Raw genomic sequence first — 25,119 nt, 5'->3', positions numbered from 1 at the left:
CAATCCAACGTCGTTGCCTCATGTTGAGTTGCTTTTGATTCAAGATGTATTGTAGGCTTTTGTGATCGGTAAATATCGTGCATTTCGTTCCATACAAATAGTGTCTCCACACTTTAAGTGCAAAGACAACAGCTCCAAGTTCCAAATCATGAGTGGTATAGTTTTGCTCATGTATCTTCAATTGGCGTGATGCATAAGCTATGACTTTCTGTCGTTGCATCAAAACACAACCAAACCCTTGACGCGAAGCATCACAATACACGATGAAGTCATCATTTCCTTTCGGGTAATGATAGAATAGGTGCGGAGGTTACCTTTTTCTTCAATAGTTGAAAAGCGGTTTCTTGCTCATTTAACCATACATACTTCTTGCCCTTGTGAGTTAGTGCAGTTAATGGTCGAGCAATCCTTGAGAAATCCTCAATGAATCTTCGATAGTAACCAGCAAGTCCTAAGAATTGGCGCACTTGTGTCGGTGTTTTTGGCACTTCCCAATTCTTAATTGCATCAATCTTCGTTGGGTCCACTTGAATTCCTTGATTACTAACAACGTGACCAAGAAATTGCACTTCTGATAGCCAAAACTCACATTTAGAGAATTTTGCATACAACTTCTCTTTCTCCAATAGCTCCAGTAGTAACCTTAAGTGTTGCTCATGCTCTTCTCTACTTTTCGAGTACACCAAGATGTCATCTATGAATACGATAACAAACTTGTCCAAGTAGGGTTTGCATACTCGATTCATGAGATCCATGAACACAGCAGGTGCGTTGGTTAGACCGAATGGCATCACTAGAAATTCGTAATGACCATAACGTGTTCTAAACGCAGTCTTAGAGATGTCTTCTTTTTTGACCCTCAATTGATGATATCCAGACCTTAAATCAATCTTCAAATACACGGAAGATCCTTGAAGTTGGTCGAATAAGTCATCAATTCTAGGTAATGGGTATCTATTCTTGATCGTCAACTTGTTCAACTCTCTATAATCTATACACATGCGTAGAGATCCGTCCTTCTTCTTGACAAAAAGAATTGGAGCTCCCCACGGTGATGAGCTTGGTCGGATAAACCCTTTATCCAACAGTTCTTGCAATTGGTTCGACAACTCCTTTAATTCGGATGGTGCTAATCTATAAGGTGATTTAGCAACAGGTGCAGCTCCGGGCATTAAGTCGATTTGAAATTCCACGGATCGAAGGGGTGGAAGTCCATGAAGTTCTTCGGGAAAGACATTTAGGAAATCCCTAACAACGGGTACATCTTCTATTCGTTTCTCTTCGGGTTTAATCTCCTTTACGTGCGCTAGGATAGTATGGTATCCTTTCCTCAAGTATTTTTGTGCCTTCATGCACGAGATCAGGTTCAATTTCATGCCAGTTCTATCTCCCTAAACCATCATCGTTTCCTCATTATCTAAGGGTATACGAATGGCTTTCTCGGCACACACGACTTCGGCTTTATTCTTGGACAACCAGTCCATTCCCACGACTACGTCAAAACTTCCTAATTCTATAGGCATAAGGTCCACCAAAAATGGTTTTCCTTCTAAGTGTAAAGTGCAGTCTTTATAGATTTTATCGGCCTTCATTAGCTTTCCGTTTACGAGTTCTATACAGTACTTAGTATCTAAGGGTTTTTGGGTCTTATCAATCATGCAACTAAGTTCTCTAGATATGAAGCTTTTATTGGCACCACAGTCAAATAGTATAGAAACAATATGATTGTTGAGTAGAAACGTACCGGTGACTAATTCAGGGTCCTCACGAGCTTCATACGCATTGATGTTGAAAGCTCTTCCTTGTGCTTTCTCATTTGCCTTCTTATTAGGACAAGCATTTCTAAAATGACCTCTTTGTCCACATTCATAGCAGGCTTTGGGTGTAGTAGTAACAGCAGCAGGATCTTTTGCCCAACAATTTTTAGCCAAGTGCCCCACCTTCTTGCACTTTTCACAACGCACGGTACATCTTCCCGAATGATGTCGCTCACACCTTTGACAATAAGGAATCTTTCCCTTATAGCCTTTAGCAGATTCTCCAGCAGTACCTTTAGAAACATCTTGCCTCTTGTACGGTTGTTGGTTTGAGTTCCCGTCCCACTTTCGCTTTCCTTCAGTGGACTTTACTTCGGCAGTAGCATTGTTTTTCTCACGTAGAATGAGTTGATCCATGAGATTGCATGCCATGCTGATAGCTTCTTGTATGGTTGTTGGCTTTGAAGAAGTGACATTTCCCTGAATGTCATCAGATAGCCCACGAACATAGCGCTCAATCCTCTTGCACTCGGGAGTAACCATGGTAGGACACATGAGAGCAAGTTTCAAGAATCAAGTGTTGTAGCTTGTAATGTCGGTGCCCACCATTTTCAAATTCCAAAATTCGGATTCCATCTTTTGGATTTCATTTCGAGGGCAATATTCCTCGATCATCAAACGCTTAAGTTCTTCCCATGGGGTGGCATAAGCAGCATCTAAACCTCTAGCTTGTGAAAATGTATTCCACCACGTTAAAGCTCTTTCTAGCAGAGTACCACTTGCATACTTCACTTGATCAGCCACCACACAGTTTCTCATGCGAAAAACTGAGTCTATCTTCTCGAACCAGCGGGTGAGGACAATGGGTCCTTCGGTACCTTTAAAGTCTAGTGGCTTGCATGCCATGAACTCTTTGTAGGTACAACCATTTCTTCCACCCGAACCTCCGGGAAGGGCAGCTAATGTCGCAGTAACTTGTTCGCTGATCATCCTGTTTAATTCAGCGGGAGTGTAGGTGCGTGGTCTTCCAACCATTGTTCTTCAAAACAAATGGTTTAACAAAGGTTAATTAGGTTCTAATGCATTATATCTAGGTTCTAATGCATCCTACAGGCAGACACACTAATGCAACCTAATTCCCTATAACCAGAGCTCTGATACCAACTATAACACCCCGTCAAAATGCGGCTTGACGTGGCGTGTTACATTTGAGGTCAAAGTCCAGTCGACGCACTATATGTGACGTTTTCAAAAAAAGTAGCATTCGTTTATTAAACTAAAATCAGAGTAACCAAGTCTTACAACGCTTGACAAAACGTCAAGTAAAACCAAAGTAAAAATGTATTTAAACAATAACGTAAAGAAAATATGAATGCTAAAAATGATAGTTTAAAAAGACTCCATTGATGCCATGCTTGACCTCTATACAGTCTCTTGGTTTGCAAAAGCTAGCTACAGTCACTCACCTAAGAATAACATGCTAAAACGTCAACACAATGGCTGAGTGAATTCATAGGTTTAAAGTTATGTAATGTAGGCATAGACCACGAGATTTCAGTTTAAAACAATATTAAAAGTAGTGTATACAATCATGAGCACTCGAATTATGAAGCTTAACACCTGCATGTGATAACTCACACGTCTTCTTTTACCCTATCATAGCGTATACCGTCCAAGTATACAGTTACGAAGTAACATGCACCTCCGTTAAGTTTGAGGTGGGGTTTGTCAAAACCCAATAGATCTATCCATATGATTCGCTTATAATTAACATATTCGAGCTAAGGGCTTTTTGGACTGTAACTCATGTGACACCGGTTTAAGTTACTCGTGTCTACGTTGTAAAACAGTTATAAATAAGCAAGTATTCTCATCCCAATAGTTTAAAACAGTTGTAAAGCAATAGAAAATTTGGGACTATGAACTCACCTTAACGCACAGAAGCTATAGTATAACCAAAGTATTCAAGTTGCGGTCCAAAGTAGTCAACCTATATCAATAGGGTTTGGTTAGTCTTGGATCATTGGCATCATCATCTTAGTTGTCATTGTTCTTTATTGTTTAAGTGTTTCTCAATAATTGTTCTCGGTTGTATGAGTTCCTTACCAAAATTCGTGTGTTTACTATATTCACAGTTAGATGTTATACAACTAGGCGTAATGATTTATTATTAGTTAGTATTATCATAATTTTTATGATAAAGTTTAAGTCTTGATTTGTTTATCTATGAATATTTATCTTTATATTCATAATCATAATCTTTATATTTATCAATATTATGTCTATACCAATAGTATCACTATAATTATACTTGTTATTTATAATCGTCATCTTCATAATAATATTGATACATCATATTAATATTCATGATATTAACACCCTTTTATTTTAGAAACCCCGTTTATATTTACTTTTCATATGTTATATAAAATCAGATTCCAACATATTGTAATTGTAAAATTATGTGTACTACGAATGTAAAATCGTATGTGATTATGGGTTGAAATTGTAATTATAGAATACTTTAAATTAATTTTTGTAAACTAATATATAGTTCAGGGACTTAAAGTAAAAATATCATATTATCATATTCAACTTTCACAATTGAATTCGTAAGTACATGACATGTACTTGTTTCTTTATATATATTTTTTTCTTTCTATGTTTACTTACTGACACATTCGTACATACTTATTAATTTAAATTGTAAATGTGATATAGTGTAGGGGCTACATGCGTAAATTTTAATATCTCTTTCCATCTTCTTGAATAAATCTGTATAACTTTTACTAATACAAAACAGAGCATGCGATTATTTTTTTTAAACCTTCCATTGACACTGTATATACTCCGATGTCATATATATATATATATATATATATATATATATATATATATATATATATATATATATATTCATATAGTTATAATAATCCTAGCAAAGTTTTAAAGTAAAAAGCTTAAGTTTTATAGTTTCTACCTTCGAGTAAGACGAACGAAAAAGACGATCGAGTGGGGTTTGGAGATGGAGTCTGACAACAACAGCAGTAGGTCGACAAGAAACAGCAGCAACCAGTCGACTTTTATGATGGTTTGGGACTCGTCGAACAGCAACTAACACAAGTGGGTTTCGGTTTGTGATGGTGGTTCTCGTTCAAAAAGTGAGCCGAAGATGATGGATCCGACTGTTGGGTTTTGCTCGGCAACAGGAGGGCAGCAGAGAGGTGTTTTGGGTCGTGACTTTTGTTGTGAGCAAGAGGAAATTTGTGAATGATTTATGGGGTTTAGAAGGGTGTTTATATAGGCTTACTAATCATACTCATAAAAGGATTATAATTGTTAACGATAGTTCTAGAATCATGAATAAGGATTAGGATTAAAGAGTTTGAATACCGTTAGGAGTTTAGTTTAGGTTGAGGATGTTTGTCTCAAGTATTATTTGTATGTGTATATATATATATTATGTAAATATTTAAGTTATCCTTAGAATTGAAGAGATAGGTTCTTACTTGTACATACTCCGTATTATATATATATATATATATATATATATATATATATATATATATATATATATATATATATATATATATATATATATATATATATATATATATATATTTTTTATATTATCATCAATTTTGAAGAGATGGATTGAATTAAATTTACATGATAAGAATATTATAATAAAATTGTAAAAATCTATTTGAGTCATACACCGTATTTTATATTATCATCAATTTTGAAGAGATAGATTGAGTTAAATTTACATGATAAGAATATTATAATAAAATTGTAAAAATCTATTTGAGTCATACACCGTATTACTATTAGCACCAATCTATATAATAATTATTATTATTTTATTTATTATTTTCTTGGCCGATTCACACCATACACTTATGTTTAATTTTTTTTTCTTTTTTTTTAAGTTTATTATATTTATTTATTTGATTATTTATGTTTGGTCATTCACACATGTACATGTATATAAGAATTAGTATGGGAGTAAGAGATTGTTTTGGCCTATTGTGAATTTGACATGTACCCATGCCCACTTATATAAATATATATACATTTATATATTTTTCATTTTTAGATTAATTATAATCGTGTACATTTAAGTCCTTGTGCATAGTAATTAAGTTTTATTTATTTCGTTAAACGTTTATAATGATGATGATCCAAGAGTATAAAAAGTTTCGGTAATTTCAATTACCTAAAGTCTTGTTGGTTTCACAAAATCAAATAGTCTCGGTTTTCCTAATCGGGTTAGTTTTAATGTCGACCTAGGACATTTCCTAAGTTTAAAATTTCATTTTTAAATCTATCGGTCGTTAACTTAATAGAAAACGGAATAGAAAAAGTAGGGTTGTGACAGATGGATTGGTATCGTCATCCCATTGTGGGGCTCGATGGATGGCATGTGGTCTTGGATAGACGGCGTCCCTATAAATGAGTCGAAGAGTACCCTCCTTAGAGTCATCTTGTTTTCAGCGGTGTGGAACGTTTGGAGGCTTCGAAACTGCTACATTTTCAACGACACTTCTTTCAGAAAACATCATGTTTTTGATTACATTGTGGTCAAGAGTTTTAATTGGTTGTCTTCTAGATCGTTAAAACAGAGGATAGATTGGACGATGTGCTGTAATTTTTGTTCTTGTTCCTAGCGTCTGGATAGATTGGACGATGTGCTGTAATTTTTGTTCTTGTTCCTAGCGTCTCGCTAGTTTTTTTTTATAAAATCTTATGCCTTTTGAGAAAGAAAAAAGAAAAGAAAAAAAAAAAAAAAAAAAAAAAAAAAAAAAATGATAGACCTCCATCTCAATTTAACGTAACCTAACGCACTCCCTTTAGTTCCTTGTTCAATCGAAGGTCAGAATTCCACAAATATTTTGCCTCTTCCATCTTTAGCTTGCTTCAATTTTACTTCTACAGTTTTTCGGTTTTCATTTCTGCTTTAATTTTACTATAGTACTATCATTATGTGATGCTTTAATTCTACATTTCTACGTATATATATATATATATATATATATATATATATATATATATATATATATATATATACATTTCTACGTATATATATATTCTTCGATATATATTATTTTTTTCTCGACGGACAGAACAGAAGAGAAAGCAAGAAGGAAAGGGGGAAATGGTGGTACGATTGAGATTGGCTCGATTGGGATGCAGGAACAGGCCTTTTTACAGAGTAATGGCAGCAGATAGTAGATCCCCAAGAGACGTTTTTGTACTATCATCATTTTTTATTTGGATTTAGATTTTAATTGTCAATGATTTTATTATAATCATCTGCCGTTATCTATCTATCAACTTAATATTCATTGCTCCAATAGCCACGTTTTTGTACTACAGTATAAGATATTTGGATGTTTTTCCCTCCAGTTATCTGCATTAACATCTTCGTGAAATATATAAACTTGTACTATACTTGATTGGTTTGCTGATTTCATACGAGCTTCATTTATTGGTTTCTCAAGTAGGTAGTTAATGTTTTAGCGAAAAGAAATTATAAGAAAACTTACTTTCACTTTGATTGATAAAAGGTTTACCCCGAGTAGTTATATAATGATCTGGATTCAATTTTTAGATCGTTTGAATTTGATTGCATCCCCCAACTAAAGGGATGTTTGGATGTGCATTTTCAAAGTGATTACTTTAATCATATATAATATAATATAATATTTAAATATAAGTTAATGACTTTCCAAATGTACACACAAACATGCACCATGTATAGTTGGTTGTAGCTCTTAGTATTATATTTGTAAATTTAAGTAGCTGTAAGAATAATATATATGTGGGTTGTTAATTGTTGTCAATTGTGTGACTAATACAGGTCAAGATGGAGGTAAACGGATGGGGCTCAATTTTGACTAAACATTACAGTTCAATTCATCTTGGTTTTCATGTGATATTGTTTTAGTCGACACAGTCTACATTCAAGTTGAATGAGCTCTACCGGTAGTTGCAGATCACACATGTTGGCTAATATACTGAAATTTAAATTGCATGTCAGTTGACTTTCTTGATAGGCCTGTTTGATGGTAATTGTAGTTGATATCTGCACATTTTCTTGAACATCTGTGAATTGGGAATGTGGACCTATATTCATTGTTACAACTGCAAAATTTATACTCCATATTCAGTTTATAATTCATGTAAGAAACATGATTGTCTGCTTTTGAGTAGTCCTAGCTGTTTGTGTTTTGGTTCCCTATACTTTCTTGTAAATGTAGGTTGACTCCTGAGGTCAGATTGGTTAATTTTCTTGTAAATGTAGGTTGACTACAATTGATTGATTATTGGAGTAAAGTTTTAATAACACAAGTAGCGAAAAGTGGATAGATGTTGGTGTTGGCAAAATGAATTTTGATTATGAATTTGTGTGTGTTGGTACAGATACTGGCTATCAGTTGGTGCACAACCCTCAGATCCGGTTGAACGTCTACTATTCAGAGCAGGGGTGCTACCACCACCACCGATGGTTGCAATGGGACGGAAAGGTGGGTCACGTGACACACGTCCTGTCGATCCTTTGAGTGGACGTGTAATGATACCTGACCAACCAACTAAAGCCTCACTCTGTTGATGATGATCATCATGAAACTAAACTGGAGTGGAGTGTTGCTAAATGTAGAACTACTACTTCACTAAGTTAATCTGATGTTTCTCTACAAGATTGAGCAAAGGTTTTTATTACCGACTTGTTTTGGTTTTCTGACTTGCCTTTGGTTTTTAGACACAAAACTGTGATAAAATAAGTATTTCGCATTACGTTTTTGTCAGTTGGTATTTGTTGACGACTTATATATACATCCTTTTCACGATATCGGATATCCTGTATTGTTGCACTTGATTTTGGGAGTGTGTGGGTTGTCATTTGAATTTGGAAGTCATTTTATTATGTCATATAATTATAATATAATATAATGACAATAGTAATAATAAATAAAATTGGAATTGGAATTGAAAGTCATCTGCTGGAGAGGTTTTATGTCGTGTAAAGGTGGAAAATTTGATGGATAGTTTAAATACGAATGCATTAAGCATGTTTGATGGTCTTTTAATTCTATACTGTAGATAGATGGATTTTATTTTTATAAAGTTGAAAGTCGTCACTGTTCAACCCATAAAAGGATGCTTCAAGTTAAGAAACAATTAATTTGATTTTGACACACAAAAGTCATCCAACACAAATTTTGTGTTCATAATTGGTATTACTGTATTAGGATGGATTTATCATTAAAATTTTAGGATAGTGAGTTGGAATAACATCCCATAAATCCGGAACCTACAGATCACTCTTGATTATATCTCAATGACATCTGCATGATGATTTTGTAACACATTTGCTGATATAATGTATTAAGATTCAATCATGTACCATAAACTAACAAAGAGGGCATTTTTGTTGTAATTTATTTGAAGAGTTCAAGTTAATTGCCACATCTTTTACCTAAAATTTCATTAGAAATTTTCAGAGGTCCAGATTTGCCGCCAAACACTTGTGCACCATCAAGGCATCAAATTTAATAACCAAATGGACACAATGATTGACAACAAGCCTATTAGTATCCTCCTCCAGTTTGATAAACACTACCACCACTAGCAGCAGAGCAATTTATCTGAAGATGACCGCCAATGACTACACCAGAAACAACCACCAGCCAAGGTCAGTTTTCAGGGCTTCAGGCGATCATACAAAGTCCAAATTGTGATTCCAAAGTGCAAACAATCAAACATGTCAAAAGCTCAATCACAAATAAATCACTTTCAAGACATGATAATACAAGAAGTTATAAGTAACGTAATAAAGAAGTTCAATGTAACGACTGGAAGAAATGCAAGTACTAATGAAAGAAATGCAAATACAAATGAGCCTTACAAATATGAAGCACATATCCTGAGTCTATTTAAACAACTAAAAAAAAAATAACATTGGTGCAGTCAGATATTATACAACACAAAGGACAGCAATGATAACAACAAAATAAATACCCCAGCTGCACTACAACTTGAAAATGCCAAGCCAACAACTACAGCAAAGTACTACAACAGTTACAACAAGAAAGGAGTCTTAATTCATAATTAATTAAGCTAAGCAGCAACTTTAACCTTTTGTTCATCAACAGCAGATAGTATTGGCAAGCTGCTAAGGAACTCATCAAGTCCTTCAAAAAACCCATTACCTTCAATGTTCTCTTCCTCCCCATGCACATGCGCACGAGTCATACCAGTCATGCGTCGACCTGGCTCTTCCCCTTCATTATTATTATTACTATTAAACTCAACATTCAAATCCAACTTCCCCAAGTTTTTTGCAATGACACCCCCCGATTGCTTTCTTGGATTATTATTAGTATTATTATTATTATTATTAACAGATTTATTCTTCTTGATAGCCTCTGCCACTGAAGCAGTCTCTTGCACTGGAATACTAGGTTTATTAAAGCCCCCATTTTTAGGATTACTAATTGCCCCAAGCCCTAAAACTTGTACTCTTTCTTTAAAGCTTTGTACCAAATCATCTTTCTTCATTCTCGTTGATTTCCTTTTCACACTACTACTAATACCCCATTCAACATCAGAGTCGTCACTAGGCTCAGAGACTCCATTCAACACATCATCTGTATAATCATCAAAGTAGATACGCGGCCCCGAACTTTTGTTCACAAAAGTATTTACCTTCGGGGCCGCACACTCATTTAAATGGTTCTGGCCATTGTTTTTGTTTGAGGCATCATATAATGGTGAAAAAGGTGTCCACTTTGAGGTTGCAGCACCCTTGTTGTTTTTGGTCTGCTGCATATGTGACATTGAAACCCCAACTGGGATAAATCCCCAAGAATAGAAATACGCCTCTTGGCCATCAACTATCACCGGTGGAGTTGAAATACGCACAGCCTGGAACGCCCTTTTACAGTTGACACAACGAAGAGTGCAGTCTGAATAAAGACTAGGATACTCGTACATATAAAAACAGTATGGACACGTAGTCCAAAATGTAGGTGAATCATCATCCACATCCTCCGTAACTTCCTCTGGTTCTGCCTCAATTTCTACTTCAGTTTCTTCCTCATTTACTCCATTAATGTTACTACTAACCTGACTAACAAACCCGACTAGAGGCTCCTGCTGTTGCTGTTCATGTTGCTTTCGTTGTTCCTGCTCATGCATTTCTTGCTGCTGTCGTTCTTGTTCACGTTGTTCTTGTAGAAGTCGTTCCCGGTCACGCTTTTCTTGCAGCTGTCGTTGTTCCTGCTCATGCTGTTCTTGCAGTCGCCGTTCCTGGTCACGTTGTTCTTGCAGCTGTCGTCGTTCCTGGTCACGTTGTTCTTGAAGCCGCCGTTCATGCTCACGTTGTTCTTGCAGCTGTCGTTGTTCCTGGTCACGTTGTTCTTGCAGCCGCCGTTCATGCTCACGTTGTTCTTGCAGCCGTCGTTCATGCTCACGTTGTTCTTGCAGCTTTCGTTCATGCTCACGCTGCTCTTGCAGCTTTCGTTCCTGCTCACGCTGTTCTTGCAGCCGTCGTTGTTCCTGCTCACGTTCTTTCAGCTTTCGTTGTTCTTGCTCACGTTGTTCTTGCAGCTGTCGTTCCTGGTCACGTTGTTCTTGCAGCCGTCGTTCCTGCTCACGTTGTTCTTGCAACCGTCGTTCCTGTTCACGTTGTTGTTTCTGCTGCTGCTGCTGTAGTTGTGTCTGCCTCTGTTGTTCCAGCTTTACATGTTGTGTCTGTTGTTGAGGCTGTGACAGTGGTGGTGCCTGTGGCCAAGAAAACGGAGATGGTGTTGCTGCAACAGTAGGTCGAGGCGGCGATTGTATAGGTGGCGGCGGCTGTGTTTGAGGAGGTTGAGGTGATGGTCTAGTTTGTTGATGTGGTGTAGACGTAACATGAAAAGGTTGTACTTGTGGCTGAAACAGTTGTTCCTGCTGATCTTGATGATGAAACAATTGATCCTGCTGCTCAGGAACCACAGCATTCGGCTGTGACAGAAAATTATGCTGTAACCTAGTTTGAAATGTTTGCTGAGGTTCGGCCAATTCCTGATTAATGGAAAAGAAATTATGTTGTTGTTGTTGCTGTTGTTGGTGATGGTGATGCTGACTAGGATTAGGATTATGATGCTGACGTGGATGTTGTTGTTGATGTTGATGTTGGTGGTGTTGTTCAGTATCAAACCCTAAATTATTGACTTGTGGTGGTTGATGTCTAAAATCAAGTTGAGAATCATACATAGATTTACGCATAGGGTTTGATAAGACGGCCCATGCATCATTAATAAGCTGAAAAGCTTGATCAGAGTAAGGGAACCGATTATGATGTGGATTTAAAATAACAGCTAACCGTCGATACTGAGAGGTGATATGATCCGTATCCTGATCGAACTGAACCAGTTGAAGTATTGCATAGTAATCTGGTTGCTGATTTCCGTTACTTCCGACTAGTCGTTTTTCAGCGGCAAGCAACGTATCTGTAATTGCTAAGATCTGATCGGCAGCTTCAAGTCTGGGGTCCGATTCTCGGGCTCGAATTGCAAATGTTTTGGATCCGACGAAGTCGTGGCTTAAAAGAAGCTTCTCCGAAATACCAATCCACCTTTGAGCTTCTGCTCGTGCTATGAAGCTGTGTGGGTCCATTCTTGACTGTTTTAGATTCTGATTACAAACCTAAAACAACCCTTGAAACAGAAGGACACAATGCTGGAAAATTGCATGTAAATGATGATAAACCTGTAGCAAAATATCATTTCCCCGGTTACCGCGCGTCAAAATAATATAATTAATATATATATATATATATATATATATATATATATATATATATATAGAGAGAGAGAGAGAGAGAGAGAGAGAGAGAGAGAGAGAAAACATAATAAATCTACCATATTGATTTAAATTAACATTACACTTAGTCCATTACTTACTAAAATGCAGCTAAACCAAAACATAGTAGCTTAACACTCACGTTAAGTTCATTTTTGCCATTAAATTATTCAACTTTTGTGTTGATATATATTAATAATTATCAGTTATTGTGGACAGTTTATGGCATCTAGTGTGTAATGGTTGTTACCAGATTTGTAAATTAGATAGTACGCAAGCAGCAGAAGACCCAAATTCTGTGTTAGTACATGTGTATTATGATATTTGCATATTCAAGGTGCACAAACAGTAAAACACCAGAACCAAATGACCCATTGATGAGTATCACACAGAAATATATATATATATATATATATATATATATATATATATATATATATATATATATATATATATATATAGGGGCAGGATTAATGGGGAAGTAACCAATCGGGGGAAGCAAAAACTTTTTTTTTCCTCGTTTTTTTTGGAAATTTTTTTCCCGGCATCAAGATCACACGAAAATATGAACATTTAGAAGAGACACTTCGTGATGAATGTCATTATTTAGGCGGGAAAACGATCGACAAAAATAACATTCAAGATAATATTGTTCATGAAGAATATGAACGTTTTTTTTTCATGTTTTGTGAAGTAAAATTTAGCCCGATTTAGAGTTTAGGGTTTGGTGTTTTGGGTTTATTCCATAAACCCAAAACACCAAACCTTAAACCCTAAACCCTAAACTCTAAACCGTTCGTGTTAAAAACTCAATCTAAATCCTAAATCTAAACCCTAAATCCAAACCCTAAACCCTAAATTTCTAAACCCTATAAACCCTAATATCTAAACCCCAATAGCTAAAACCTCAACATACGCTCGAAAAACACGATAATTGTTATATATTACTTCTTCGAGCGTTTTCCCGCCAAAATAAAAACATTTATCACAAAGTGTCTCTACTAAATGTTCATATTTTCATCTCATCTATAATGTTCGTGAACAAAGTTTTTTCAAAAAACGAAAAAAAAAAAAAAGTTTTTGCTTCCCCCCGCTTCCCCCGATTGGTTACTTCCCTCTTGATCCTACCCCTATATATATATATATATATATATATATATATATATATATATATATATATATATATATATATATATATATATATAATCAAGAGGGAAGTACTTTTTTGGGGGAAGTAATTTTTTTTCCTTTTTTGAAAAAACTTTGTTCATGAACATTATAGATTAGATGAAAATATGAACATTTAAAAAAGACACTTTGTGATGAATGTCATTATTTTGGCGGGAAAACGCTCGAAGAAAAAAATAAAAACATTCAATGCATTAAATGTTTTGCTGCTGAGTTTTTTTTTAAGGGGTTATAAATTAGGGTTTAGAAATTAGGGGGTTATAAATTAGGGTTTAGCTATTAGGGTTTAGAAATTAGGGTTTTGGGTTTAGAAATTACGGTTTAGGGTTTAGAAATTAGGGTTTAGATTGAATATTTTAACACAACGGTTTAGAGTTTAGGGTTTTGGGTTGAGGGTTTACGGGGCTAAATTCGAAAAAAAATACTTCACACAAGATGAAAACAAAACGATGCAAATAAACTCAGCAGCAAAACATTCAATGCATTGAATGTTTTAATTTTTTTATTCGAGCGTTTTCCCGCCAAAATAATTACATTCATCACAAAGTGTCTTTTTTAAATGTTCATATTTTCATCTAATCTATAATGTTCGTGAACAAAGTTTTTTAAAAAAACGAAAAAAAAAAAAAAATTTGCTTCCCCCTTCCCCCAAAAAAGTGCGTTATGACCATATATATATATATATATATATATATATATATATATATATATATATATATATATATATATATATAGTGGTAGGATCAAGAGTCAAGTAACCAAGCGGGGGGAAGCAATAACTTTTTTTTTTCGTTTTTTGAAAAAACTTTGTTCACGAACATTATAGATAGGATGAAAATATGAACATTTAATAGAGACACTTTGTGATAAATGTTTTTATTTTGGCGGGAAAACGCTCGAAGAAGTAATATATAACAATTATCGTGTTTTCCGAGCGTATGTTGAGGTTTTAGCTATTGGGGTTTAGATATTCGGGTTTAGATATTAGGGTTTATAGGGTTTAGATATTAGGGTTTAGAAATTTAGGGTTTAGGGTTTAGATTTAGGGTTTAGATTTAGGATTTAGATTGAGTTTTTAACACGAACAGTTTAGAGTTTAGGGTTTAGGGTTTAGGGTTTAGGGTTTAGGGTTTAGGGTTTAGGGTTTGGTGTTTTAGGTTTATTCCATAAACCCAAAACACCAAACCCTAAACCCTAAACCCTAAACTCTAAATCGGGCTAAATTTTACTTCACAAAACATGAAAGAAAAAAAAACGTTCATATTCTTCACGAACAATATTATCTTGAATGTTATTTTTGTCGATCGTTTTCCCGCCTAAATAATAACATTCATCACGAAGTGTCTCTTCTAAATGTTCATATTTTCGTGTGATCTTGATGCCGGAAAAAAAAAATTCCAAAAAAAAGGGGAAAAAAAAAATTGCTTCCCCCCGCTTGGTTACTTCCCCATTGATCCTGCCCCTATATATATATAAAGTAAGTAAGTAATATTTGTCAAATTATTGTATATGACTCACGATAAAATAACATTCAATGGTAACACTAACATGAAAAGTAACATACTTCAAATAAAAATTGTATAAATTGAACATATATAATGCAGATAATTATTATTATATGTGCGCATATGCATAACAATAACTAAGGTCTCTTCTTAATTAATGTACAATTCATCCATCTAATCAAAAAATTAGTTTTTACACCTCCAATAACTATACTAATCTAGATATAAAAAAAAAAAAATCAACTTGTAATTCGACTCAAAGGTAGGTTAAACAAAAATCAAAGACAACAGAACATATATGAAATAAATTTAACATATAAGAATCTATTGCATCAACATCTATCACCATACACATTAGGCTCAGATCGCAAAAGAAACATACAGATATAGATATACCTACCTAATAGATACATACACATACAATTAACAGATAGAGTGAATAATCGTTAAAACAGAGTACATAAAGGGGCTCAAATTCAGCGTACCTACTTGATGAAAAGAAGCTTTTAAAGGTCAAAAAGTAGTAAAAAAAAAAAATTAGGGTTCGTCTGAAAATTCTTCCGATGTTTGCCGAGGAGCGTTGAGAAATATGAGAAGGTTTTTGGCGAAAGTGAAAATTAAACAAGGATCAAACCTTTATGTATCTGGTTTCTAATTCTTGTATAGAGAAATGTGGCCATGGCGGCCGTGGAGAGTGGGATGTGAAGCCAAGTGAGGGGGTAAAAAACGGGATGGTGTCTTGACGGAAAACCAAAATATCAAATAAATGAGTGATGAGTGATAGATAGATGGGTACATCAAGTACGGAGTAACTTGAGTAACTTGATACGTATGTACCAGTAACTTGAGTAACTTTGTAACTTGATACGTATGTACCAGTAACTTAACTTTGTGTAGTTCGTTTTTTTTTTTTTTCGACGAAAAAACTTAAACTTGAATTAAAACTCACAACTTCAATAGAAACTGAAGCCCCGACAAAACATACAACCAAAAAATACCGAGCTCAAAACTATAACCTAAAGCCTAACTAAGCTCGAATCCGAACAAAAATATCGAAGAAATACAATAAAGAGCAAGAAAACAACCAAAGTAAAGAGGGTGGTCAATCAAACGAAAATCGAACGATTAACAACCATCTTCATCACAACCGAATGACCTAAAAACGCAAAAACTAACTCCAACGTCCTTGATGAATTCTCCAAACTTCACCTTCTCCTCTCCTTGAACTCGACGTCTTCGTCTCGGCACCCTCGGTTGAGGTTGCATCGGTAGTAACTTCGGTAATGTTAGGGATGTCATCCCCGTTAATGGACTCGGCCGCCAAATTAATCATCAATGTATCAAAATCGGCAAGATTGAACTGACCCCGAAACACCAACCGTGGAAAAGTCCGTAGATACTAAAGATGAAGTATCACAATAATTTCCAAATTTGGATGCGACCGTCTCGAAATCAAACTTAACACCGTTGTCTCTACCATCCACAAGAACTGATGCGGGAGAAACCAAACCGTTTTGTAGTTTGTGGGGGAAGAAAATTTTGAGAGATAAATATCAGTACAACTTTTACTTGTTTGAATTTATTTATTGGCATTTCAAGTAACATGATTTTTCAAATAATTTTGTAATTTGAGATAATTTTAATAATGTCTTTAGAGATCCAGAACAAAATATCACATACAGATTTCTTGAAGGAAATACAATCTCTATAAAAAAATAAAAATCAACTTGTCTAAATATTCCTGAGATTGCACTAGTTAGTTGGTTAACCGGGTTTCGTTATTCCAACCAAATAATAGTCTGTAACACCCCGTAAAAATGTGCCCTGACGCGACGTTAGGGATGGCACTCGCGGGTTGAAATGACCCGTCCGAATCCATCTGGACGAATACATTACATTTGGTTACATCGCGAGGTACTTGACCTCTATATGATATATTTTACAAACATTGCATTCGTTTTTAAAAGACAAACTTTCATTACATCGAAAGTTGACGGCATGCATACCATTTCATAATATATCCAACTATATTTGACTTATTAATATTCTTGATGAACTCAATTACTCGAATGCAACGTCTTTTGAAATATATCATGAATGACTCCAAGTAAAATCTCTAAAATGAGCGAATGCACAGCGGAAGATTTCTTTCATACCTGAGAATAAACATGCTTTAAAGTGTCAACCAAAAGGTTGGTGAGATCATAGGTTTATCGTAATCAATCATTTCCATAATTTTAATAGACCACAAGATTTCATATATTTAATTGTACACGTAACCCGAGTACAAAATAATACGCGTAACCCGCGAATTAAAAATCATTCATATGGTGAACGCTTGATAACCGAACTAACATGATGCATATAGAATATCCCCATCATTCTTGGACTCTCATCGGATATGATAATCGAAGTACTAAAGCCTTCGTACCCCGAATGAGACATGTCAAGGTCCATAGATCTATCTTTAGGATTCGCGTCAATTGGTGGCAATTATAATAAACACCAATTCTTAGGCTACCAAGCTAATAAAAGGGGCATATTCGATTTCGATAATCCAACCATAGAATGTAGTTTCGATTACTTGTGTCTATTTCGTAAAACATTTATAAAAGCAGCGCATGTATTCTCAGTCCCAAAAATATATATTGCAAAAACATTAAAAAGGGAGCAAATGAAACTCACAATACGATATTTTGTAGTAAAAATATGCATACGACGGAACTGAACAATGCAGGGTTGGCCTCGGATTCACGAACCTATATCATTTATATATATTAACACATTATAATATAAATCAACTAAGTTTATATATATTCTGTTAGGATTTTAAGATTAATATTCTTATATATAATTTCATTAATACTTATAATACGTTATGATACTTATTTGATATTTAATTAATATTACATCAATAATATTAGTTAAAACAAAATTTTATGTAATATTAGTATACTATATATATATATATATATATATATATATATATATATATATATATATATATATATATATATATATATATATATATATATATATCTTTTATTTGCAAAAAATTAATAATTCGTAGTAATACTAGCTTAATGATAATAGTGATAGTAATAATAGTAACAATAAAATATTAATTTTAAAAATGATAATTTTACTAAGGATATTGACTTTAATAATAATGTTATATGATAGTTTTAATAATAAAAATGATGCAATAATAATGTAAGACCCTAATCAGTTTGTACAGCAGTGTAAATATGTTACATAGAGTGTGGGTGATGTTGTGCAGTTAAACAGAAGTCACTGAGTGAGCTGAGCCTAGTGCGCGCCGCGCACACTAAAGGGAGCGCGCCACGCACCCTTACTGTAGCCGGGTTCCAGCTTTTTAAATCAGATATTTTGATGGGCATTTTGGTAAATTCACTTATGGACGGGTTAAAGACAGATAGGTCAGTTTGTGGAGCACCATTACTCCATTATCAACAACCTTATCACTTTAACTTTAATTCTAGAGAGAGATTGTGATTTTTGAGAGAGAAAGCTTAAATCCAAGAGGAAGGAGCTTGTTTTGGGTTAAAGTTCAAGCATTAAAGTCGTTCATCTTATCTCTAGCTTCGTTGTGGTAGTTGTGGTATGTTCTAATTTTATTTTCCTTACTTTGATTTAGTGTAAGGGTTAGGGTTTGAGTAAATGATGAACACAAAACCCATTATTGGTGATTTTGGGTGTTCTTGGGTAAAAATTGAGTCTTGAATACTAATTGGTGACTAGACTAGGGTTTCAAAGTATTAAATGATGTTTATGAACCCTAATTGGTGAGTTAATTGCTAACACACCTAGTTATTTAGTAAATGGGTGTTGGTTAGTTAGTGGATGACCCGAAATGGGTGTGTTGTCTTAAAATGGTTATTTGGGTAATAAATTGACCTAGTTTGGAAAGATGGGTATGAATTACCCTAATTATGTATTAGTTGGTGTTGTTGGACCTTAATCACAAGCTTTTAAGTGATTAGTGGTGGTCTTGACTTTAATTGGGCGGTTTTGGTATAAATGGGCGATTTAATACATTAAGTCATTAAATGCTCATGTGTAAGTGTTAGTATTGAGTCCACTTAGCTTGTGTGTTGATCAAGTACTTATTATATTAGGTACTTTGCTTTGAAGCTTGTGGAGGTTGAAATCGTCATCTAATTGTTAAGGTGAGTGGAATAATTATATGCGTATGTATATAATGTATCTATTTGTTGTAGCGTGAAAGGTGTAGTGTCGAGGTGTTAAGACACCACGTTTCACGTGAAGGGTGTAGCATCGAGGTGTTAAGATGCCACTCGGGTGTAGCATCGAGGTGTTAAGATGCCACCTAGGAGTGTAGTGTCGAGGTGTTAAGACACCACTCCGTAAAATAATGAGTGTTGCATCGAGGTGTTAAGATGCCACTCGGGGTGATGTGCCGAGGTGTTAAGGTGCCACCCTAGGGGTTAGTGGTGCGAGGTGTTAAGTGCCCTAATGGATGTTATGAACACCGATGGCATTTTCGCGAGCGCCGTTCCCTTGTACTATTGGTCGACCATGGTTACTTGTGTTGTAAGCATATTATATCATTTCGAGTTATATTATTATGCGGTTGTTGCTAGCTTGTGGTATTGGAGATTATAGCTTGTTAATGTGACGATAAGCTAATTGTGTTGCTAGCATGTTTGCGGTTTGTGTAAGTGTATGCAAGTAGGTATAATTATATATGTATTCGTATAATTATTGCATTCACTAAGCTTTGCTTACCCTCCGTTGTTTACCATTTTATAGGTTCGGTTTTGGACAAGGGTAAGGGCATCGTATTGGACTAGAGATCCCGCTTGATGCTAGGGGACGCTTTTGGCTTTAGTAGCTCTTGGAGTTTGACCGGTAGTTGGGTAGTTTAATCCCAAACGCCATGCTCATTGTGTAGTTTGGAACTTAAACTTTTTGGTGGTCGAAACTCTAAACTTGTATTAAACTTGTATTTTGGGTCGTGTGGGCCCCGCTTGTAAAACATCATTTTTATGTTTGAGTCGTGTTAGTTTTACACATGTAAGTTTGTTGTGAAAAGCGTTCGGTCTAAAAATGACGGGAAGTGGTCCATCTTTTTGTGTGTTAAAAACAGTTCGGACAGAAGCTGGAGTGCTCTGTGCACGCCGCGCACTACAGTGGATGCGCGCCGCGCACTCCCCTGTCCAGCAGCTTTTAATTTTTTTTTTTTTTGGGACTGTTTATGGTCGGTTATCGGGTTGGGTTGTTACAAGTGGTATCAGAGCATGGTCTAAGGGATTTAGGCGACTTGAGATAGGTGCCTAGACTTAGACCTTATTGTGTGAGCGCTTTATGCGGGACTTGTAGGACTTTGGGTCTAATCGGGAATTGTTAGTGCATTGGTTTATGAGAATTAACCTTGTGCTAATTGTTTGTGTTGTGTTTAGCAAGCATCAAGCGAGATAGGCGTTGTACTAGCGAGTTAATGCGACGTGCTCGCGTAGTAATGACTAGCTACCATTATTACGGGCGCAAGTCGTGTTAAACAAGCAATGTACGACGATTGTTGAGCGAGATGGAGTAGTGTGGCATATATTTATATACACATGTAATTGTCCTTTCGTTTTTGTGGTTTAACCTATTTCGTTTTATAGAATGAAGACGAGAAACGGTCCCGATCATGATAACGGAAGTACAAGCGAGGACGCCGAGTTTTCGGTCAAGGTTGAGGCCGTCTTTAAAAAGTTAAAAGCGGATTTTCTTACGGACGTCCGAAAGGTCTTTCAAGATTCGGTCGATGGGCAGGTGACCGATTTGATAAATGAACGAATGAAGGCCACTATCAAAGAGGCCCTTGATGCTAGAAACCTTTATCCTCGCGGTGAAGGAGGTGAAGGAAGGCGGGACTTCTATTATAAGAATTTCAAGGACACTCAACCCTCGATGTTTAATGGGGTGTGAGATCCTTTGAAGAGTACATGTTGGATCTCCGATATCGAGGGAGCTTTCCGTACCGCGGAATGCCCTCCTGAGAAGAAAACAAGGTTTGGTTCAAGCATGTTGCGGGAGGAAGCTAAGTTGTGGTGGGACGATAAGATCAACTTATATGGCGAAGAACAATGTATGAACTTGACATGGGAGGAGTTTAAGAAGGAATTCTTCAAAGAATACCGAACTTCTTCCGATCTTGATAGAATCCGGGACGAGTTGCATCATTTGCAACAAGGTTCAATGGACTTGGTCACACTCAAGTCTACCTTTTTGGCAAAAACTCGTTTTTGTCCGGAATATGTGGGTGACGATCACAAGCTAATGAAAGATTTCTACCGTACTTTGAATGATGAGTACAAGGGTAAGATTAGTTGGGGAATGGCTAAGACTTTTGAAGAACTATTCGAGTTAGCTCGGGGTTTTGAACCGGAGGTTCCAAGGAAGAGTGATTTCACTTTTTCAAAGAGAAAGTTTGAAGGTTTTAGTTACTCTAACTCTTCAAACAAGAAGAATAAGAACAAGAAGGGTTCCGAAAGTTTCAATAGCGTGAAGAAGGGCGCTACCGGTGGTTTTTCTTATGCGTGCTACAATTGTGGGCAACCGGGTCATATGGTGCGTGAATGTCCGAAACCATTTTCCGGAAACAAAATCACTTGTTTTAATTGCGGAAAAGAAGGGCATAAGAACCCGGAGTGTCCCGACTTGCGCAATGATAATGTTAAGCGGTTAGAGAAGGCGGCGGGTACTGCAAGGGGTCGAAATTATTTGATGACCAATGATGAATCCAAGCAATCAAACGAAGTCGTCTCAGGTACTTTCGTGGTTAATTCTAATCCGGCAAGAATTCTATTTGATAGCGGTGCAAATTTGTCGTTTGTGTCTCCTAAATTTGTGCCTAAACTTGATAGACCGTTAGCTAAGTTAAGTCGTCCGGTAGAAGTCGAAATAGCGGACGGCAAGACGGTGCTAGTGGTTGATGTGTGTGAAAATTGTGATGTTGTTTTCGGTGCCGAAACCTTTAAAATTGATCTCATTCCAATGACCATGGCGATTTTGATATTGTCGTTGGTATGGATTGGCTCGATCGTTATAGAGCCGATATTGCATGTCATGATAAGTTTATTCGTGTGAAGACCCCAAGTGGGGGAGAGTTGATTATTCATGGTGATAAGCGAAGGAGACCGGTGCCGATATGCACTTTTGCACGGGCACGTCGTCTCGTTGTTACCGGTGGCATGGCTTTCCTTGCTCATGTTGTTGATACTCGCAATGAGCCACCACCCCTTCGTGAAATTCCGGTGGTTAATGAATTTGAAGACATTTTTCCGGATGAGTTACCGGGTGTTCCGGCGGAAAGACAAGTTGAATTTCGCATTGAGTTGGTTCCGGGGGCTACCCCCATTGCTAAAACTCCTTATCGTTTAGCACCGATGGAAATGCAAGAGTTGTTAAATCAAACCCAAGAGCTACTTGAAAAGGGTTTCATTCGACCGAGTGCTTCGCCATGGGGCGCTCCGGTTTTATTCGTGAAAAAGAAGGATGGTAGTATGCGGATGTGCATCGATTACCGGGAGTTGAATAAAGTGACGATCAAGAATCGTTATCCGTTACCTAGGATTGACGATTTGTTTGATTAACTTCAAGGTGCAACGAATTTCTCGAAAATCGACCTACGGTCCGGCTATCACCAAATGCGGGTCCGTGAGGAAGACATTGAGAAAACGGCCTTTCGAACGCGTTATGGGCATTTTGAGTTTGTTGTGATGCCTTTCGGTCTTACGAATGCACCGGCGGCATTCATGGATCTTATGAACCGAGTGTACCAACCTATGTGGGACAAGTCGGTAATAGTGTTCATTGACGACATACTAGTCTACTCGAAAAGTATGAACGAACATGAACATCATTTGCGTGAAGTATTGAAGACGCTACGAAAGGAGAAGTTGTATGCAAAGTTCTCCAAATGTGAATTTTGGCTAAGGGAAGTTCAATTCCTTGGTCATATTGTGAACGAAAACAGTATTCAAGTATATCCGGGGAAGATCGAGACGGTGAAGAGTTGGGGACGACCGACTATGCCTACGGAAATCCGAAGTTTTCTCGGATTGGCCGGTTATTATCGTCGGTTTATCCAAGAATTTTCTAAGATCGCTTCTTCGTTGACGAAATTGACAAGGAAGAATGCGAGGTTTGTTTGGGAGAACGAGCAAGAAATTGCTTTTCAATTGTTAAAAGAGAAGTTGTGTCAAGCTCCGGTGTTAGTGTTACCGGAAGGTGTTGAAGACATGGTGGTTTATTGTGATGCTTCCTTAAATGGTCTCGGGTGTGTTCTAATGCAAAGAGGTAAAGTCATCGCTTATGCCTCTCGACAATTAAAGGAACATGAAACGAGGTATCCGACTCATGATCTTGAGTTGGCGGCGGTTGTGCATGCGTTGAAAATTTGGCGCAATTACTTGTATGGTGTCAAGTGTATGATTTATTCGGATCATAAGAGTTTGAAACATCTCTTTAATCAACGAGATTTGAATTATCGCCAACGTAGGTGGATGGATGTGGTGAAAGACTATGATTGTGAGATACTTTATCATCCGGGTAAGGCGAACGCTGTCGCGGATGCGTTGAGTCGAAAGAGTCAACATCCGGCGATACGAGTTGGATCATTACGTTTGATTATTACCAACGATTTTCTTGAAAAGCTTGGTGAGATTCAAATAGAGGCTTATGTTCACAACAAGCATACGGGGCGAATCGTGGGCCAATCGGAGTTTATTACTATGGGTCCGCGTGGTTTGTTGTCTTTCCAAGGAAGGGTGTGGGTGCCTAAGATGGGTGATTACCGACGAGTGCTACTTGATGAAGCACATAAGTCAAAATATTCCATTCATCCGGGCGCGACGAAAATGTATCTTGACTTGAAAAAAGATTATTGGTGGCCGGGCATGAAGCGTGATGTTGTGAAGTAAGTTGAGCAATGCGTCACGTGTTTGCAAGTAAAAGCCGAACACCAAAAGCCGTATGGTAAATTGCAACCGTTAGAAATTCCGAAATGGAAATGGGAGCACATTACCATGGATTTCATAACAAAGTTACCTAAGACGGCGAGAACCCAATTTGATACGATTTGGGTGATAATTGACCGGTTGACAAAAAGTGCTTTGTTTCTTCCCATTAAAGAAGCAATATCGTCGGAGGCCTTGGCTAAGTTATTTATCAAGGAAGTGGTCTCTCGACACGGGGTTCCTATATCTATTGTTTCGGATAGAGATACTCGTTTTACATCTCGGTTTTGGGAAAAGTTTCACGAAGATATGGGTACGCGATTGAAATTGAGCACGGCGTATCATCCTCAAACGGACGGTCAAACCGAACGTACGAATCAAACTTTGGAAGATATGTTACGGGCGTGCATTATTGATTTCGGTGGTAGTTGGGATGAGCATTTGCCTTTGGTGGAATTCTCGTACAATAATAGTTATCATACTAGTATCGGGATGCCACCTTATGAGATGCTTTACGGGCGGAGGTGTCGAACTCCCATTTGTTGGGGAGAAGTAGGTCAAAGAGAAATCGAGAGTACCGATTTGGTTTTAGAGACGAATAACAAGATTGATATTATTCGAGAACATTTGAGAAAGGCTCAAGATAGACAAAAGTCGTATGCCGACAAACGTAGACGAACGATCGAATTTCAAGAAGGCGATATGGTGATGCTTAAGGTTTCGCCATGGAAGGGTATTATTCGATTTCGAAAACGGGGAAAGTTAGCTCCTCGGTTTATTGGTCCCTTTAAAGTTTTAGCTCGTATTGGTGAAGTCGCGTATCGTTTG

At 36.6% G+C, this 25,119-nt stretch overlaps 2 protein-coding genes across 4 annotated transcripts; one reads left to right on the top strand and one right to left on the bottom strand.

The window, feature by feature from the left end:
• The first annotated feature begins 6,860 nt into the window (after window positions 1-6,860).
• Window positions 6,861-8,568, top strand: LOC139871508 (small ribosomal subunit protein bS16m/bS16c-like). Its single transcript, XM_071859210.1, has 4 exons — window positions 6,861-7,011; window positions 7,621-7,692; window positions 7,801-7,820; window positions 8,184-8,568. The coding sequence occupies exons 1-4, from the start codon at window positions 6,916-6,918 to the stop codon at window positions 8,371-8,373; spliced, it is 378 nt and encodes a 125-aa protein (XP_071715311.1). The 5' UTR covers window positions 6,861-6,915; the 3' UTR covers window positions 8,374-8,568.
• A 1,104-nt stretch (window positions 8,569-9,672) lies between these two features.
• On the bottom strand, window positions 9,673-16,040 carry LOC139869960 (uncharacterized). 3 transcript variants are annotated; one of them, XM_071857812.1, is made up of 2 exons: window positions 15,787-16,040; window positions 9,673-12,515 (listed from the first exon to the last, which is right to left on the bottom strand). In XM_071857812.1, the coding sequence occupies exon 2, from the start codon at window positions 12,420-12,422 to the stop codon at window positions 9,882-9,884; it is 2,541 nt and encodes an 846-aa protein (XP_071713913.1). In that variant the 5' UTR covers window positions 12,423-12,515; window positions 15,787-16,040; the 3' UTR covers window positions 9,673-9,881. The 3 variants fall into 3 exon arrangements, with proteins under 3 accessions (XP_071713913.1, XP_071713914.1, XP_071713915.1); XM_071857813.1 differs by having other exon boundaries at window positions 15,791-16,040; XM_071857814.1 differs by having other exon boundaries at window positions 15,936-16,007.
• Window positions 16,041-25,119: the final 9,079 nt, after the last annotated feature.

The sequence above is a fragment of the Rutidosis leptorrhynchoides genome, chromosome 10 (assembly GCF_046630445.1).
Source record: "Rutidosis leptorrhynchoides isolate AG116_Rl617_1_P2 chromosome 10, CSIRO_AGI_Rlap_v1, whole genome shotgun sequence".
Classification (NCBI taxonomy): Eukaryota; Viridiplantae; Streptophyta; class Magnoliopsida; order Asterales; family Asteraceae; genus Rutidosis; species Rutidosis leptorrhynchoides.
The sequence above is the reverse complement of the archived record's forward strand: the minus strand, read 5'-3'. Positions and strand labels throughout refer to the sequence as shown.

Excerpts from the sequence above, each read along its gene's own strand:
- LOC139869960 (XM_071857812.1), bottom strand. The coding sequence starts at position 12,422 with ATGGACCCACACAGCTTCATAGCACGAGCAGAAGCTCAAAGGTGGATT.
- LOC139871508 (XM_071859210.1), top strand. The coding sequence starts at position 6,916 with ATGGTGGTACGATTGAGATTGGCTCGATTGGGATGCAGGAACAGGCCT. Across the intron at positions 7,012-7,620 it reads GATCCCCAAGAGACGTTTTT|GTCAAGATGGAGGTAAACGG; the intron begins GTACTATCATCA and ends TGACTAATACAG. Across the intron at positions 7,693-7,800 it reads CAATTCATCTTGGTTTTCAT|TTGACTTTCTTGATAGGCCT; the intron begins GTGATATTGTTT and ends ATTGCATGTCAG.